General features: G+C 36.4%; 1 protein-coding gene and 1 pseudogene across 1 annotated transcript; one reads left to right on the forward strand and one right to left on the reverse strand.

The window, feature by feature from the left end:
• Nucleotides 1-1092: 1092 nt before the first annotated feature.
• Nucleotides 1093-2751, reverse strand: LOC147486289 (uncharacterized). Its single transcript, XM_086572723.1, has 3 exons — nucleotides 2622-2751; nucleotides 2259-2543; nucleotides 1093-2174 (listed from the first exon to the last, which is right to left on the reverse strand). Exons 1-3 carry the CDS (start codon nucleotides 2702-2704, stop codon nucleotides 1469-1471), a joined length of 1074 nt encoding a protein of 357 aa, XP_086428849.1. The 5' UTR covers nucleotides 2705-2751; the 3' UTR covers nucleotides 1093-1468.
• Nucleotides 2752-10103: 7352 nt separating this feature from the next.
• On the forward strand, nucleotides 10104-11572 carry LOC147486290 (prohibitin-2, mitochondrial pseudogene; annotated as a pseudogene).
• Nucleotides 11573-16604: the final 5032 nt, after the last annotated feature.

Raw genomic sequence — 16604 nt, forward strand, 5'->3', positions numbered from 1 at the left:
TGAATGTTGACTCAATAACAAAGGGGCCAGATTGTACAGAAAGAGTTGAATAAAGGATCAGAATCAGCAGCATGGTTTGGTCAAGTGGCAAGCAATTTGAAAATCAATACATAACATATAAGAAAAGAACCGTGTATGAGTTCCATGGAAGTGGGGAAAGCGATTAGCAACAAGCCAATACAAGGAACAAGCACCCCTAATGTCTCTGCTTTCGATCAACAATGCATTTTACTGATTTTTTTTTTAAAAAAAAAAAAAAGGAAAGTACAGACCTAAGACATCCCAAATAGGTTGGCACCCCTCGGTCACTCATTAATTTATTTTTAGGTTAGTATCCTTTACCTTGGGCTTTGCTTATAAAGCATGATGGCACATGATGAGTAATATCCTATACGAGAATGAACCTCAAGACCCAGGACTCCAATATATCCTTCACAGAGCGGGGAACAGCCCAAACCACCCGTGATTGTGGAAGGAAATGACACACCTCCCAAGAGTAAGAACAATGGATGAGGGTATGGCTAACCAACTCACTCATCAAACAAACACAAGGGACAAGTTTACAATGATTTTCTTTCTTTTGATAAGGTTGTCTATGGTTAGGATTTTATTTTGTGTAGCACACCACATAAATAAAGACACTCGGCAAGGAATCTTTGACTTCCAAATCAAAGTGCTAGGGAAATTAGTTAAGAAATTAGCATAGGAAGACAGGAGTAGAGAGTGAAATAGAAAGATTTTGAACTGAATTTTTCATCCTTTCCAATATTCCAAAGTCAGTAATCTCTGCATGGTCTCCCATCTGGGATAGTGTACAAACTGTGTAAAAGGGCTGCAAGACTCACAATATCCCTATATGCCATGGCATTGTGGATACCAAAGTCCCAACCAAGATGACCACTATCAAACCGTATGAAATCACTAAGGGGGTGACTACATGGGTCATTTTTATAGGTTTAACACTTTCCCAGCCAACTTACGTTATTAAATAAAAATTAATAATCAAATAAAAATGTTACTTTACCTTTTGGTTTTGTCGACGCTCTCACTTGCTTCTTGATTCATTTGCTTCAAATCCACTTGCCGGATGCTTCCGACATGACTTATTTTTACCTAAATATAAAGTTCAACAAAATGGTTAAAATCTAAGGCAATGAAATTAAACAAAATATGGAATAGATGTAGCATGTATCATATGTTGCACCATTCGAAGAAAAAACTAAAAACAGAAAAACCCACTAGACAGAGAACACCCAAGATGTTCAAGCCATACTGTTTAACTCACATGTACCATGTTGAGAATTGGAAAAGATGAACAGAAACAAAAGATACCCAATTCAAAAAAGCTTTCCCAGAAATATCAACCATACAAAAAAAAGATTATTCATTGATAAGTTTCCTAAGAATGTCCTTAATTAAGATTATTCATCAACATAAAAAAAAAAAAAAAAAAGATTATTCATTAAGATTAAATCCAGTCTTCTGCAACTTCTAGAACGTCCTCAAATAGAGTTGAAGAATCATTAGCACTTGTTCTGGCCTCGAAGACCAATGGGTCTTCATAAGCATCTATCTCTTGACTCAACCTCTTTGGAGCATCCAAGACAACATGCCAATTATCTCTACTCAAATCCCGGCAATAAAAGACTTGTTTAGCTTCAGAAGCGAGAATAAAGGGCTTGTCAACCTCACTTGTATTCCTCATGAACCTCCCAAGATTTACAAATACCAAGTTCGTATCAGGATCAACTGTGCAACCATTTGTTTTATCCTCAATGCGCACCCAATCACAGTAGAACATAGTTTGTTTAAATTCTACATAATCAAGTTCAAGAATTCTTTTGACAACTCCATAGTAACTGACTTCGTCATCAACAAGGTTCCTATCCTTGGCGCTTGCCCTAAAACTAGTCACAGCTTTCATGGAAACCCCACTATTCTGTGTTGTGGTCGTTGATTCGGAATCCGATGTATAAAAAGCATACCCATTCGCTGTGTATCTATTATATGACACCGCTGTAAAAGATGGACCATCAACAATCCTCTTGAAAGGAGATACTTTTTCATTTTGTAGTTGTAGTCTTAACCAAGGAATGTAGTCCAACTCTTTTGCTTGACTGCCCCTACGATTTTTACCCCTTGATTTCTGACTTTGGAGGTATACTTGGTACTTCCTGTGAAAATAATAAAAATTCAGGGCAGTTGACACACATAACTCAAGTATTGACTACCAAAACAATGGTAAATGCACGACTTACTCTTCCCACTCGGCATTTTCCGAAGAATGCATCAAAACCCACTTGCGAACTTGTTGATACTCTATATTTGGAAGAACATATTGCTTTCCCTTTTTATCCATAGGGTGTGCACTTTCAATATCCTCATTCATGATCACCCTTCTCCCATTCTTATGGCTTCCCAAGTTGCCATCATGAATGTACTCCATACAGTACATAATCGCCTCTTCCACGAGGTATTGCTCTTGGATGCAACCCTCGACAAAATTCTGATTGGTCACATACTTTTTATAAGTTTTCATCATCCTGTGCATGTGCCATTAATTAATACAAAATGACTACATACTAATCACAAGAAAGATATGTAGAAAGAACTTTACTCACCTCTCAAAAGGATACATCCACCTATATCTAACAGGTCCGCAAATTTGTGCCTCTTCCGCTAAGTGCACAACAAGGTGTATCATTGAAACAAAAAATGAAGGCGGGAAGTATTTTTCAAAGACACACAAAGTTTCCACAAACGTTTTTTCTCATGTTCGAAAGGTTATACGACAAATGACTTTGGAGCATAGGACGTTAAAGAATAAAGACAACTGGCGAATAGCTTCACGCAATGGCTTGTGTTTTTTGAATAGATGCATCAATAACACGGGTAATAAATGTTGTAAAAGGATGTGATAGTCATGGGATTTTAGGTTCTTGAGCTGAAAATCCTCCAAGTCCACATTATGTTTTCAATTTCCACTATATCCAACAGGAACCTTCAATTGGTGCAAAGTTCTACAAAGAAAAACTCTCTCTGCACGTGAAAGAGAAAAAGCACCTATTGGATAAGACCACTTGTCATTCTTCATTACCGGCCACAAGTGTTTCTTTATCTTCCTAGCTTTAAGGTCCAGGCGGGTTTCGATTCCATCCTTACTCTTACCTGTACCCATGATTGTTGCAAACAGATTCTCCGCAACATTTTTTTCCACGTGCATGACATCTAGATTGTGGGCAAATAGGCAGATGCTATAGGAATTAAACATATAAGTGAATATATGGATATGTATACATAAAATTACATGATATACTACTACACAAATGTTAAAAATACCTCCCAATATGGCAATGTAAAGAAGATATAATCCTTTGAAAATGCTGAATTTTCTAGTTCTTTAGTCCTTTTTCTCTTCTTCTTCCTTCCTTCTGGTGTATCCGACACCTTGCCAAACTTGTTCTGAATTTGGCTCATTTTAATTTTTACTTGAGAACCCTTTAAACGAATAGGACGCTTACCATGTTCTTCTTTTCCATTAAATTGTGACTTCTGGACTCTAAAGCGATGATTCGGGTCTGCTAGGAACTTTCGATGACCCATATAAGCAAACTTTTTTCCATGCTTCAGCCAAGTAGAATCTGTATCTTCACTACAAATAGGACATGCATACCTTCCCGCCGTTTTACGTCCAGAAAGATGGTGAAACGCAGGAAAATCGTGTATCGCTCACAAGCAAATTGCCTTCATAATGAATGTCTCTTTAGCATGGGAGTCATATGATTCAACTCCTTAGCTCTTCGATTAAAGGCTGCAAGAAGACGTCGATGCTATCCCCTGGGCTACTTGGACCAGGAATTAGAAGTGTCAACATAGTAAACTCTTTCTGCATGCACAATGATGGAGGCAGATTGTATGGAGTAATCATAACAGGCCAACAACTATAAATGCTGTTTTTGTTCCCAAATGGATTAAATCTATTTGTTGCAATCCCTAATCTAACATTACGTGGTTCCGCAGCTGTAACGCCCCAAAATCTTAAATAAATATTACGAAGCGTTAAAAGACCACATTCAATATACTAATTTAAAATCAACGATAAACCATCATATATTTTTTTCTACAAAAAAACCGGCAGAGTTTCCTCTGTATTTTCAACATTTCATATACCTAAAACCTGTCATAACCTGAAAATCAAATAAAACACTTTCATATATCATATTAAAACCTCAACCGTAAACCCAACTACTAAAGATATTGATTCGTGGCACCGGCTACTTAACCATCTCGACAAATGCCAGTTAAATCAAGTAGCTGCAGCGCCCCGAAACCAATCTCATACCCCAGATCGGTCTTTCACATATATGCACAACCCTCCATGACATCATATATAAATTAAAGTCATGCAAAACAAGCTGCAATAATTTATGTACAACGAAAAGGAATCAATATAATATACAGAAATAGGAAGCCACTACTTGTAACAAATATTAAGGTCACTTAACAACCCATATGATTCCAAAACGCTCCTTTTAAGGTTTCGCCTTGATTCTTTAGTATGTATTCAGCTTATAGATCTCGATATGGAGGGACCTGTTCGTCCCTGTCCGTTTACACTCCGACGATCAACATTAGATACGAAGTCAATATATAATAATCAACTTGAAATGAAATTGAATACAAAAGACAAGGTTGACACGTACCTTTAGCTGCTTACTAAAACTTACCGTTTGCTTATAAAATCATCGTAAGTGCCTCGATTAACATAAACTCAAGAAAAGCATTAGCCTTCAAGATAAATCAATCTTTCGATGCATAACACGCACACTTATATATTTTTCATGCCCAAACTAAACAACGGTAAAAGAATATAAAAACATCCGGTTCTTCAAAGGGGTAGGGGTTTTCCTATGAAAGCGGCTGAGCCGGGTGGTTGCCTACGTACCCGCTTAGGGATCAAGCCAATCGTAGTTCTCCACTATATTGAGATGTAAAGATCTATAGGAATGGATTAAGTCATTCCGATAAGGAAAGCGACATGGGTTCTCTACCCTTTGTTCTATTCTTGCCTCTATACTGACATCTATCAACGGTTCTACCGTAACCAAATCACCAATTGAAACCGCTATAACTATTTATGGTTTCTGCATCATAAACTAAAACGAACATGCCAATAACGTTTTCTTATAAAAACGTTACAATAGTACCGAACAGCCGGGTTTAATGCTAACTCAGAATCAACACAGCACGTTATACGTTGTTAATATAAAATTAATTAACACTATCATTATAACAACCCACTGTACATAATGAAAACATTTAATCAATATAATTGTACATAACTAATTAATTGTATATAAATAAATCGCATTAAATCAAGAATAAAAACTGTAATTAAAGGTATACATGCAATTTAATGTATACAATATACAATATTAAAGTTTACTTACCTGACGCCTTTTAAACCACCAAAGCTTCCATCTGAGCTGAGCCTCGAAAACTGTCGCGTGTTCGCATCAAGACCAAAGCCTCCAGATCGGAAGTCACAAACCAAGTCCCGCGTTCACAAACACCACGCGCCACCATCCCTACTCAAAATCCGAAACCGAAACCCCGCGACGCGTCTGTAAATCCTTGGCCTCCATCTCTTTCTTCTCCCTTTCTTATTCTTTTCTCTTCTCTCTCTCTCTCTTTCTTTTTCTCTCCTGGACGTCTCCTTCTCTCCCCCCCTCTTTTTCCTGCCGACCTCTCCAACTCTCTTCTCTGCCGACCTCCTTTTTCTTTTCTATATCAAAGATTGTAAGATCAGCCCACGAAAATAATGGAGGGATCTCCACAGCACTCAGCTAGGAGACAGCAGCAGCACAAAGCTGCAGGGCAACCCTCAAGAAACCCCGGTTGTCTTCTTGGTGGTGGAGCTGCATATTGAGGAGGTACCATCACAGGAGGTCCTTGATAATAACCTTGAGCAGGGTAAGGGTAAGCATACTTGGGGTCGTTCATCTTGGAAGAGAAAACAAGATGAAAGCTCAACAACCAAATTAAACTTTGGAGAAACAGCCACCTGGTGTTGATGGTTCCGGGCTTTATAATGGACCACAAGGTGTTTTAAGGTATGGAGTGAATAATGTAAAGAAGAAGGTTCAAAAACCGACTACAGCATACATCCGAAGGGATCTCCCTCCATGTGATTCCCCTCCCCCTTTTTTTTAGAAGGTTAAACCCCTTTTTCTTTCTCTTTTCGCCGACCTCCTCCTCCTGGACTTTCCCCCCTCTTTTCTTGTGGCCAAGCCCATATACATCAAGCCCAAAAAACACAATACAATAAAAATGGCCCAGAAGACAAAAGCAAGCCCAATAACATAATTTCATAAAGGGCCCAATATAAATAACGGGCCCAAAAGACCAAAACAATAGAAAAGGCCCAATACAGTTGAATAGGCCCACTAACGTAACAGGTGGTACATAAAACGAACAGTAATACAGCCTAAAATATTTGTGTAACTAACCAAATAAATTAAACAAGTAAATACTAATAATTACACCATATAAATTACCTGCCATGGCGATATTACCGAAATGTCCTTGAGAAAGTTCCATATTATTACAGCAGCAAACTCAAGCCATTTAAGATTAATTGAGTTCCACATGGAAGAATCAACAGGATGACGCATATAGCGTTGGTCAGAAACTGCATTTGCATGCCATTTCATATTCTCTGCAATCCATGGTATGCTATACATCTTTTGCAATCTCTCAGCCAAAGGAAAATACCTAAGCTTCTTCCATGATTTAATCTTAGCATTCGGTTTTAACGGGTTCACCGGTTGCCATCTGTTTTCACCACAAGTGGGACAACTAATCAAATCCTTATATTTGTCACCCCAATATATAATACAATCATTTGGGCATGCATCAATAATTTCGCACTTCATGCGAAGAGGTTTGATCAAGTTCTTAGCAGCATAGGTCTTCTCAGGTAGTGTACTCTCTTCTGGTAAAGTTTTTTAAGGAATTGCAACAACTTTGTGAAGCTACTATTAGACCACTTGTGTCTAGCCTTCATGCTCAACAACTCAATCGTCGTCGATAATTTCGAATCTTCACCCCGACATGATGGATATATTGCTTTTAAAGCATCCTCCATCAACTTGTTGTATTGAACATCCTGCGGTATGGCATTGGGTGAATCTCCATCATCATCTCCATCATCAACTTCGTTAAGACATGCATCTAAGTCAACGGGATGACTTAGATCCAAATGTGTCATTGACCATCTCTTCCATCCTTGGCAACATATTTTCAAGACCCCTAGTAGAAGAACTAGTGGGAACTTCAACATAGTTACTACTTCTGGAAGATGACTCTCCATGATGTATATGTCTCGTCTATACCATCACAGATAAGATGCTCAACAATATCTTTTACTGTTGACTTCCCCCCTAAATTACGACACTTAGCACAAGGACAACAATACCAGTCAAGTTCCTTTCCTAATTTCTCTTGTGTAAACTGGATGAATGATTTAACACCTCGAAGGTATTCAGTAGACGAAGTCGGTGCTTTCATCCAGTTCTTGCTTGGAAGCATTGAAGACATTTTCTAGATAAATACATCAACATATATAATATTAGTATAATTGCCTAGAAAAGGTATATATATCATGGAAAGTGGTACTCAAATTCCTTTCTGCCTCCTAACATACTTAGCACCCCAACAACCCACCTACCAAGTCTAAATGGTTTGCTCAAGATTGGAACAATTACAGTAACAATGGAAAAAAAAAAAAAATATATATATATATATATATATATATATATATATATATAGGACACTTGATGATTTCATGTTAATAGTAACTTCCTTATTCTCTATGGTCAAGACCAATTAATGCCAAAGAAGTCATATTATTTACAAACAAGAAATCAGGTTATTTGAAAATATAAAGTTTGAAATAAACTAGTCCAACTCAAACTGAAATCTGTAGATATATATTGTAAATCAGTAGAGGCTGAATATCCAAACAATGAAAAATAGCTAACTCAATCGACCTTGCACTTGATGTTCTTAAAGACCGACAAAAAAAATACAACTCATAACTATACTTATACTTATACCATCGGATAAAAATAACAATACCAACGACATAATAACATAAAATAACAAGAGAAACACAACAAATGACAAACAAATGATAAAGAAAGTTAAACCATTTTATACCCTGTCTTGGAGAAGCAGTGAGAAAAATTCAACCTTTCCTTGAAGAAAATTCCAACTGAAGAAGAACCTATTAAATCAAAACAACACAAACTTGTTAAACTGAAAACTAAAAATAAAAGTTTCAATCTTTGAAAACTCAAATAAGAAAAACAAGCAAACCCCATAACAAAAATAAAAGTTTCAAGCTTTGAAATTTCAAATAAAAAAAACAAGCAAAACCCCATATATCTGAGATAACATAAACGAAAAAACGGATAACAAAAGTAGGTTTACAACTTCACGAATCATTGGACATACACTTTTCTTAAAGATTTCCCCTCATGGATAACATGTCTATTGCGGAGTAGGAGAACAAATTTCTTTAGGAACAAATATATTTGTTTCTACGGAAACTAGAATGTATAGTTCATTTTTCGTATAGAATATTAAGTTCTAGCCTCCAATCTTTTATTATTTTTTTTTGTTTTTTGTTTTGTTTTCCCTGCAGGGTACATGACATTCAGTTCTGGTTGTATTAAATAAAACCAGAATAGTAACACATGATCACTATAATAATATCAATCATGCATAAAAACTAATCTTGCAAGTTAGAACAGAAACTAGATAAATATGGATTGCAGGAAGATGATTAAAATTATACGAACCACGCAAGTATGTTAGCTAAATTTACCTCTTCACAATCAAACACTACTTATCACACAAAAAAATATGATAGAGAGAACAACCTAATTAAAGCTAGAATATTGTAAGCAGCTTCATGATGCTCAGTAAGCTAGAATTTTCAAGCCAAATTCACTTTGTGCAAAAGCTACGAGATACACAATTTCGCTATCATCAAGCCCCAAATACTACTTGATCATGCATGAAACAACAACAGCCCGGCACTAGCATTGCAGGCATGCAGTCATCTTAATATTAATTGTGGATGTACTTCAATATTAATTTTCTATGTTTGCAAGGAATGCCAAGCTTCTTAAGCCCAAGTGTACGAGTAACAATCAATTTTTGAAAGTCCCTAATCTCAATTTCAAGTTTCTTAACATGGGTTTCAACTCCTTTCCCTATTCCACTTAAAATTCTGGTATGCCCATCTTCACAACGTATGGGGAAGAGGTAGAGAACAATTATTTGTTAAATCTTTTGAAACAGGATTGTTCCAAAATGTTAAGTCAGAGCCACTTAAAAGCTAGTCAGTAAAAATGGCTCTGACATAAGCTTGACAGGATTGTTTCAAATCTTCACAACGTTGGACTTCCTACGTTTCCACTTAAAAGCTTCACAATGATTGTTCCAGACTTAACATGGATGTCAGAGCCATTTTCGATAGGCTCAACACTTCCTAGTTTTAAAGTTAAATCTTAGAAACAAAGAATAAATATAGTTAAACTATTTTATACCTTGTCTTGGAGAAGCAGTGAGAAAAATTCAGCCTTTACTTGAAAAAAAAATCCAACAGGAGAAGAACCTATTAAATAAAAACATCACAAACTTGTTAGTGAAGAACAAGCAAAAAGTGAATAACACGTAAACCCCCGAAGCGGCAAAACAGAAGAAAGATACTAATCCCCCGGGTATCGGCAAAACAGAAGAAAGACACTAATCCCCCGGGTATGTTTTCTCACTCAAGACTTCTTCCTCCTTTTCGAAAGGATCGTTGTTGGGCCTTTTTGCATAGCGTGATGCCAGTGGCTACCGAGTGAAGGAATACCTATATGAGGATTCTTTGTTGGCAAGTCGTAGTACGGCTGGGAAAAGAAAAGAATGGATTCTCCCTTTATTTTTTGTTTGCTGGATATCGAGTGTAGCTTAATTTCGTGAATGTTGTGATGTTGAATTTGGGGATTTAAGTGCGAAATCATATGAATCCCCGGTGTATCCATATGATGGTAGGTCTGGTCTCATCCCGAGTTGTGCAAAAAGCATATTCTATTATTGTATTACCGGCTTACAGCAAGAAAGCAAACGAAAGATGTCATGTATGGCGCTTCACCCTCTATCTAATATGGCCCTAGCCTAGCAACCAACTAATAGCCTTTGAAAGAGCCTTTTCGCACCCTGTTCGACAGTCAAGGTTTCATTCGGGAAGTTGACTCCACGATACCCGGTGTAAGAGGAAAGCCTTTTGTTCGAGCCTTTTTCACTAGTTTAGTTACAAGGGAAGGCGAGCTCATTCAAGCAAGCTAAAGCCAAGCTATGGTTAATCCCCTAACGCGAGAACCAAAGAAAGGGGATGCTTGCGGTAGTTGTTTCAGGTTGAAGCGGGATGCCCCAATTACGCTTTGCTTTGCTTCCGCTGCACTATAGGGGAAAGCCCGGGATCAAAACCGAAACTTCATTTAGATAGGCATAATCGCATGTTTCACCCCCATTGTGCTATCTTTACCCATGAAGCGAGGACTAAAGCGGGCTTTTAATGCATCTCAAATGCTAGCTAGGTGGGGTGGGGGAGCTTGTTTAGAATCGGAGTGAACCAGCGCTTTAGCTGCCATAGCGGCAGACTTAGAAACCTCGCAACACTAGTCCTAGTCGAATATGAAGGAAATAAGGGATCATAAACTCATTTAGTATAGGCATAATCGCATGTTTCACCCCTATGAATCTATCGTTAGAGTCCGAAAACTACATCTTTTCGTTGGAGAAATGGGCTTCTAGCTCGTTTCTTTCTAAATAACATCCTTTCCTAGTTATGACTTACGCTATTTGATAGACATACTCGGCGTTGAGTCTATCGAACATTGAACATTGAAAAAAAAAAAAAAGCTACTCGATTTGAAATTAGTATTTGCTTAACACACCTATATTGACTATCGAGCCGCTTCCAGTTGCCTACCATTTACAAGACTTTAGGAGAGAATTACAACGAGAGAGTCTTACCCTCGATAATCCATGAAACATTGAAATTTGTGGTAGCACAATACAATACCGATCAACTTATTACTCAAAGAGAAGCCATCAAGAGGGAAATAAGAAAAATACTGACCGAGAGAGCCGCAAACTTCAATATAGCATTGGATGATGTGTCCATTACAAATTTAACATTTGGAAAGGAATTTACTGCTGCAATTGAAGCCAAGCAGATTGGTGCACAAGAAGCGAAAAGAGCCAAGTTTGTTTGGAGAAAAGAGCAAAACAAGAAGGGTGCGGTTATCGAGCGAGAGGGAGAGGTCAAGAGTGCTCGGCTTATAGGTCAAGCTATCGCAAAAAAAATGCAGCATTTATTACTCTAAGGAAGATTGAAGCTGCCGGGAAATAGCCCACACCATAGCAAATTCGCCAACCGTGTGTACTTGAACTCAAATGACTTGCTCTTAAATCTTGGGACATGACTTTGGAGCCGGTTGGAAAGAAATGATTGGGAGAGGGAAGGGTTAATGTTTTGTCGAGAGAGTTTATTCTAGGCAAGTGCCTGTTTCAATAGATTTGGTAGACTTCAAAATAAGGTTACATGGCGGCGTAAGAATTACTTTGTTTAAAACTATAGGAGCCAAATCCTATTGTCTCGGTTGTTATCTATGGACTGCTACTTCAAGTTTTTACGCTCTCTCGAATATTAATGAAGGTAACGTTCTATTTATATAGTAACAAGCTCAAAAGTTATCATTATAGTTTGTAATGCTTAAAGCTAAAAGGCGTTACAAACTTTAGTTATCTTTTTCTTGTTTTAACATACAAACTAATTATTAATTAATTAATGAAATAATGAGGATATAATACAACGTAATCAGGCCATTGAAAACATACGAATACTTTGCACAAAATGGAAACTGAAAAAGTAAAGAACAAACTAGTAAAACACATAAGAAAATCACCTCGATTTAATTGAGAGTGTATTAAATTTCGTATACCCCTTCAACCCTAAACCTTCAATTCCTGGATTAAGTGACCCAATTTACAAAACGAATTTTCAGTATCAATTTTAGTGAACAGAAATAAATAAAAACCTAAGAGAGAAAGTACGAACCTTTGCAAAAACGTGAGAAAAAAATCGTGTGATGAGATAATATATAGTATTTGGGTAAGCTATGAAATTTGAGGGGGAAACACAAAATTCGTCAATTTTTTTGGTGGGAAATGGGTTCTCAATTTTTTTGGTGGGAAATGGTTTCAGGGCTCAAAGCAGAAGTCTCGACAATGGGAATTAAAAGGAAGAAGTAGGCAGACAAAGACCGACGAATATGACCCGACTGGTAACAGCTGTCTAATACAAGAAATTAGTCGTGGTTTATGTTTAAACAGTTAGGAGCCGTCCTATTGTGGGGCATCATGCCTGTCATAAATTCTCTATTTTGATATATATATATATGAGTCATGATAAGGAGAGATCTAGCCAAATAGTCGTTATATAGGAAACTACATATCCCTAAAAGAGTCCCACTAAGTTGGAACTGTTTCGTGGCCCACAGACAAGATAGAAAGCAAAATGAACTTCGAATACCCTCATCTTCTTCCTCATTCTTTCTTTTAATATTTTCTTTCATAAAAATCTAATGCTGAATTGGTTCTTATTCATTTAGCAACCAAGACCCAAAACATAAATTAAATGGGAGTTTGCAAAAAGCTCGAATTGAAAAGCTTATATACAATATACAATGAGAATATTTTTGGGGGGATTGCTTATTTATTACTACTTAATTTCTTGCACTTCTTAATGATGGACGGATAGTTGAAGCACTCTTAAAAGCTTCACACCAAAAGAACTTGACAAGTGCAAATTTCAAAAGTAATTAGTAAGGTGGAGTTAATTAAACATTTTTATTAGGGTATATATGTAACAAGAAATATGGAGGGAAGTGGTTGTCATTTTGATTGTTCAAATGAAAAAGGAAATATAGAGGGAAGAGTGGAGTAAGACTGTAAGAGATTGAAAAACATAGAGAAGAAGATGACGGAATCTTTTGTTGAAATCTTTTTTTTTTTTGTGTTTTATTTTCCTGCCTTTGCTGACTTAGCATTCTTGAGATGTGCACACTCTATCTAACGGCCCTTAGAGCAAGTCCAATGGAGAGCTGTTAAATTGGGCTGCTAAAAGTGTCACATAGGCCTTTTAGCTTGCCCAGCCAAATTTGGCTCCCCAAAATCAAAAAACCAATCCAATCGCATTTTCTATTTTGAAGTGCTAAATGATACGGACGGCATAGTTTCTGTCGTCGTCCGTCCATTATTTTTTGAAATTTTTTTGGACGGACGGCACATTTTCTGCCGTCCAACGAAATTTAACACACGGATGGCAGAAACTATGTCATCTATCTCCCGAACTTATTATAGCAGCTGCTAGCAAAGGTCTTAACTTTGGCTGGGTTTTTGACTCCTTCCAAATTTAAGACCCTTTTAGCAGCCCCATTGGAATGACATTTTTGTGGTTGGGGTGTTATATTTGCTTTTAGCAGCCCATATAGCCCTCCATTGGACTTGCTCTTACTAAAATGCGCTCCATTTGAAAGAGAGATTGATCTCTCCTTATCACTTGGTATATATATATATCTTGTGTGTTTACAAACCAAAAAAAAAAGTTAGGCAATAACAACCAGATATCTTAGTAGATTTTAGGTTTAATCTCCCTGGTTCATACACATCCTGCATAAAAAAACCCCTCACTACGTACTAATCCATAAAAACCCCCTCTTTTTCTAAAACACCCGAACTGACTAAAATACCCCCACACATAAAAACCTAGATCTCAAATTTCTCTTCTCTCTTTCTTCTCGCTGCATCCTCTCTTCTTGCAAAATTGAAACTCAAATCTGAAACTCTTTCAAATCTGAAACTCAAAATTAATAATCATTCCAACCATTCCAACCCAGGTTTTCAGATCTAAAACTCGAAATTAACAAAACCCAAAAAAATGAAGAAAAAATCTAAAACTATTTCAAGCTTCGCTTGACAACGTTGATGAAATGGTCGAAGGAGAGAAACAAGCTAAAAGGATGCAATGTTCGAATTCTAAGAAAGAAAGAAAGAAGAAGGTTAGTAGTGAGGCATCAGGAGTAAAGTCACTAGAAGTCACATATCTGGCAATAATTGTTATCCGCATATGTAAATTGGTATTAACATAGCCTAGCAGATGTAACAAGTCAGAACAAGAATGCTATCAAAATTCATATTTGCATATGTATGTATTCATCAGTACTGTTTTGGTTTCTATTTTCGTATGTAAAAGTTTACTTGCATAGCTTTATTTGTTGTGTAAATTTGTATTTTCATATGTGAAAGTAAATTTTGAAATGTTAGTTTAATAGATCGAGTTATTTATTACAACCCCTTATTGCAACAGGAGGTAAAACCTACTAGTTCTACCAAGGTGTTTCGTTCTTCTGCTTTGTCTATGCTAGCACTTTTCTAAGAGTTCAAAGGAAGAATTAGAGATGTTCATATTGCCAAGATGAAAGAAACTCCTTTTGGCAACTTTTTTTTTTTTATAGTTTTTGTTGAAGGAAAGGTGGATAAAAAAAAAGTTAGAAAATTGTTAGGCAGTTGGTGCAAGGAGAAGCATAAGTTCAAGATTAGAAATAAGCCCTTAGCTCCATCTGACGTAGCTGTAACATACCAAAGAAAGAAGATCATGAAATGATGTGTTACATTTTATTGGTGGATCACTTTGGGATACTAATTTTGTTTGAATTATGGACGTAAATCTTTGATCTTTCATGTAATGTCAGTTTGTCTTTGAATTCCGGATGAAACTTTTGGATACTATCTTTAAATTTTGGATGTAATGCAAGAAATGAGCCTGATTAGTTTGTCAAATTTTCATAGCTATGCCAGAAAACAGTTTATTAGAATTCATATTTGCATATGTAAATTTACATTTCATAGCATGTGTCACCAGTCAGATGATAGGAAAAAAACGTATGTGAAAATCAATGTGTACATGTAAATTCATATTTACATATAGAAATTAATATTTTCATATTTGTATTCATATTTACATAACCTGTGTCACCTGTCAGATGTCAGAAAAAATCTATGAAATTTTATATTTGCATATGTAAATTTGTATTCACATATGTAACTTTATATTTGCATATGCCAATTCATATTTTCATAACCCGCGTTACCTGGTTAGAACTCAAATGTCAAAAACGTCTATAAAAATTCAGTGACTGTAAATATAGTTTTACCAAATGTGTCTATATAACATCAAAATGTAAAATCCAAACAAGAAAAAAAAAATGAAAGTTCATCGACATCCAACATAAGAAGAAAAAATAAAAAAGAAAAATATTCAATAAATTGAATTGTTGAATCAATGAATCGGTGCAAAACATGTCGTAGGAGTGGAGCCCACTCTTGGATTGCGGTGGTCATAACAAAGGTGCTTGTTCTTCTTCCTACCTCTTGCAGCATCCGCGGTGTGCTTCCGTTTCTTGTCTGGTCACACACTAGCATATTTTATATATTCAGTTCCACAAGTATTAGTATGTTGACACTGAAAGTTTACAATAATTTAGAAGTTATAACATAGGAATTATGGATATTTCAACAAACTAGCTAGTAAAACTCTTCATTTTCTCTGTATAGCGATTTACAGCCAGTATCAACATAATGTATACTTTATGAATTTGGCATTGTGAATTTGTGACACATCAATCATCATTGAAAACAAAATATTACAGAGATATTACTCAACTAAACATTACAATTTAGTTTGTTTCTTACTCAAGAACATGTCAAAACTCAACCATTAATGACAAATAGGGCACTGTACTAGCCCATTTTCGTTCCACTGAGCACATTTTTCCTTCTTATCCACGATCAACACCTTACAACTTCATCCACATTCCAAACATGGAACAAACCTAGATCCTCCACAGCCCTCACAGACACCACTCCCATATTCCCTACTCCTACCAACCGCGTTGAGTAGTTTATTGAGTCTACCCAATTCATTCAGCTCAATCACCTCATCCATACCTGATATGTACCTCCCTTTAATAAACAGCTTAGGGATACTTACCCTTTCACCCAACATCTCCCTCAACTCATTCAAGAACTGACTATGCAGTTGAAATTTGAATGATGGGGGAGAGAGAAAGAGAAGGAGGAGGGAAAGTGTTAACACTAATTGAGAAGGCAACAAATTCAATATCACCATAAGTTGACCCACGTCTTTTAAAAGCAATCAAATTTGTGGTTTGTTATTCTCATGACTCAGAAACTCAACTCGCTTTTGATTCGTTAATGCAACAAATGGACAGGAGCATCGAAAAATTTAAGGTTGAAATCGGTGTGTTTTTGCCATTGTTGCCGGTAAAAAATATTGAGAACAAACCCAAAAACGAACGAGTGGTCTGGCTGAAAAGAGAAAGGATAAAAAAAGAAATAAATTTTGTTTCGAAATAAAAAATAGATCGAAATTCATTAGTTTCACAAAAATAGAGAGTTTA

The sequence above is a fragment of the Coptis chinensis genome, chromosome 7 (assembly GCF_015680905.1).
Source record: "Coptis chinensis isolate HL-2020 chromosome 7, ASM1568090v1, whole genome shotgun sequence".
In the NCBI taxonomy this organism is placed as follows: domain Eukaryota; kingdom Viridiplantae; phylum Streptophyta; class Magnoliopsida; order Ranunculales; family Ranunculaceae; genus Coptis; species Coptis chinensis.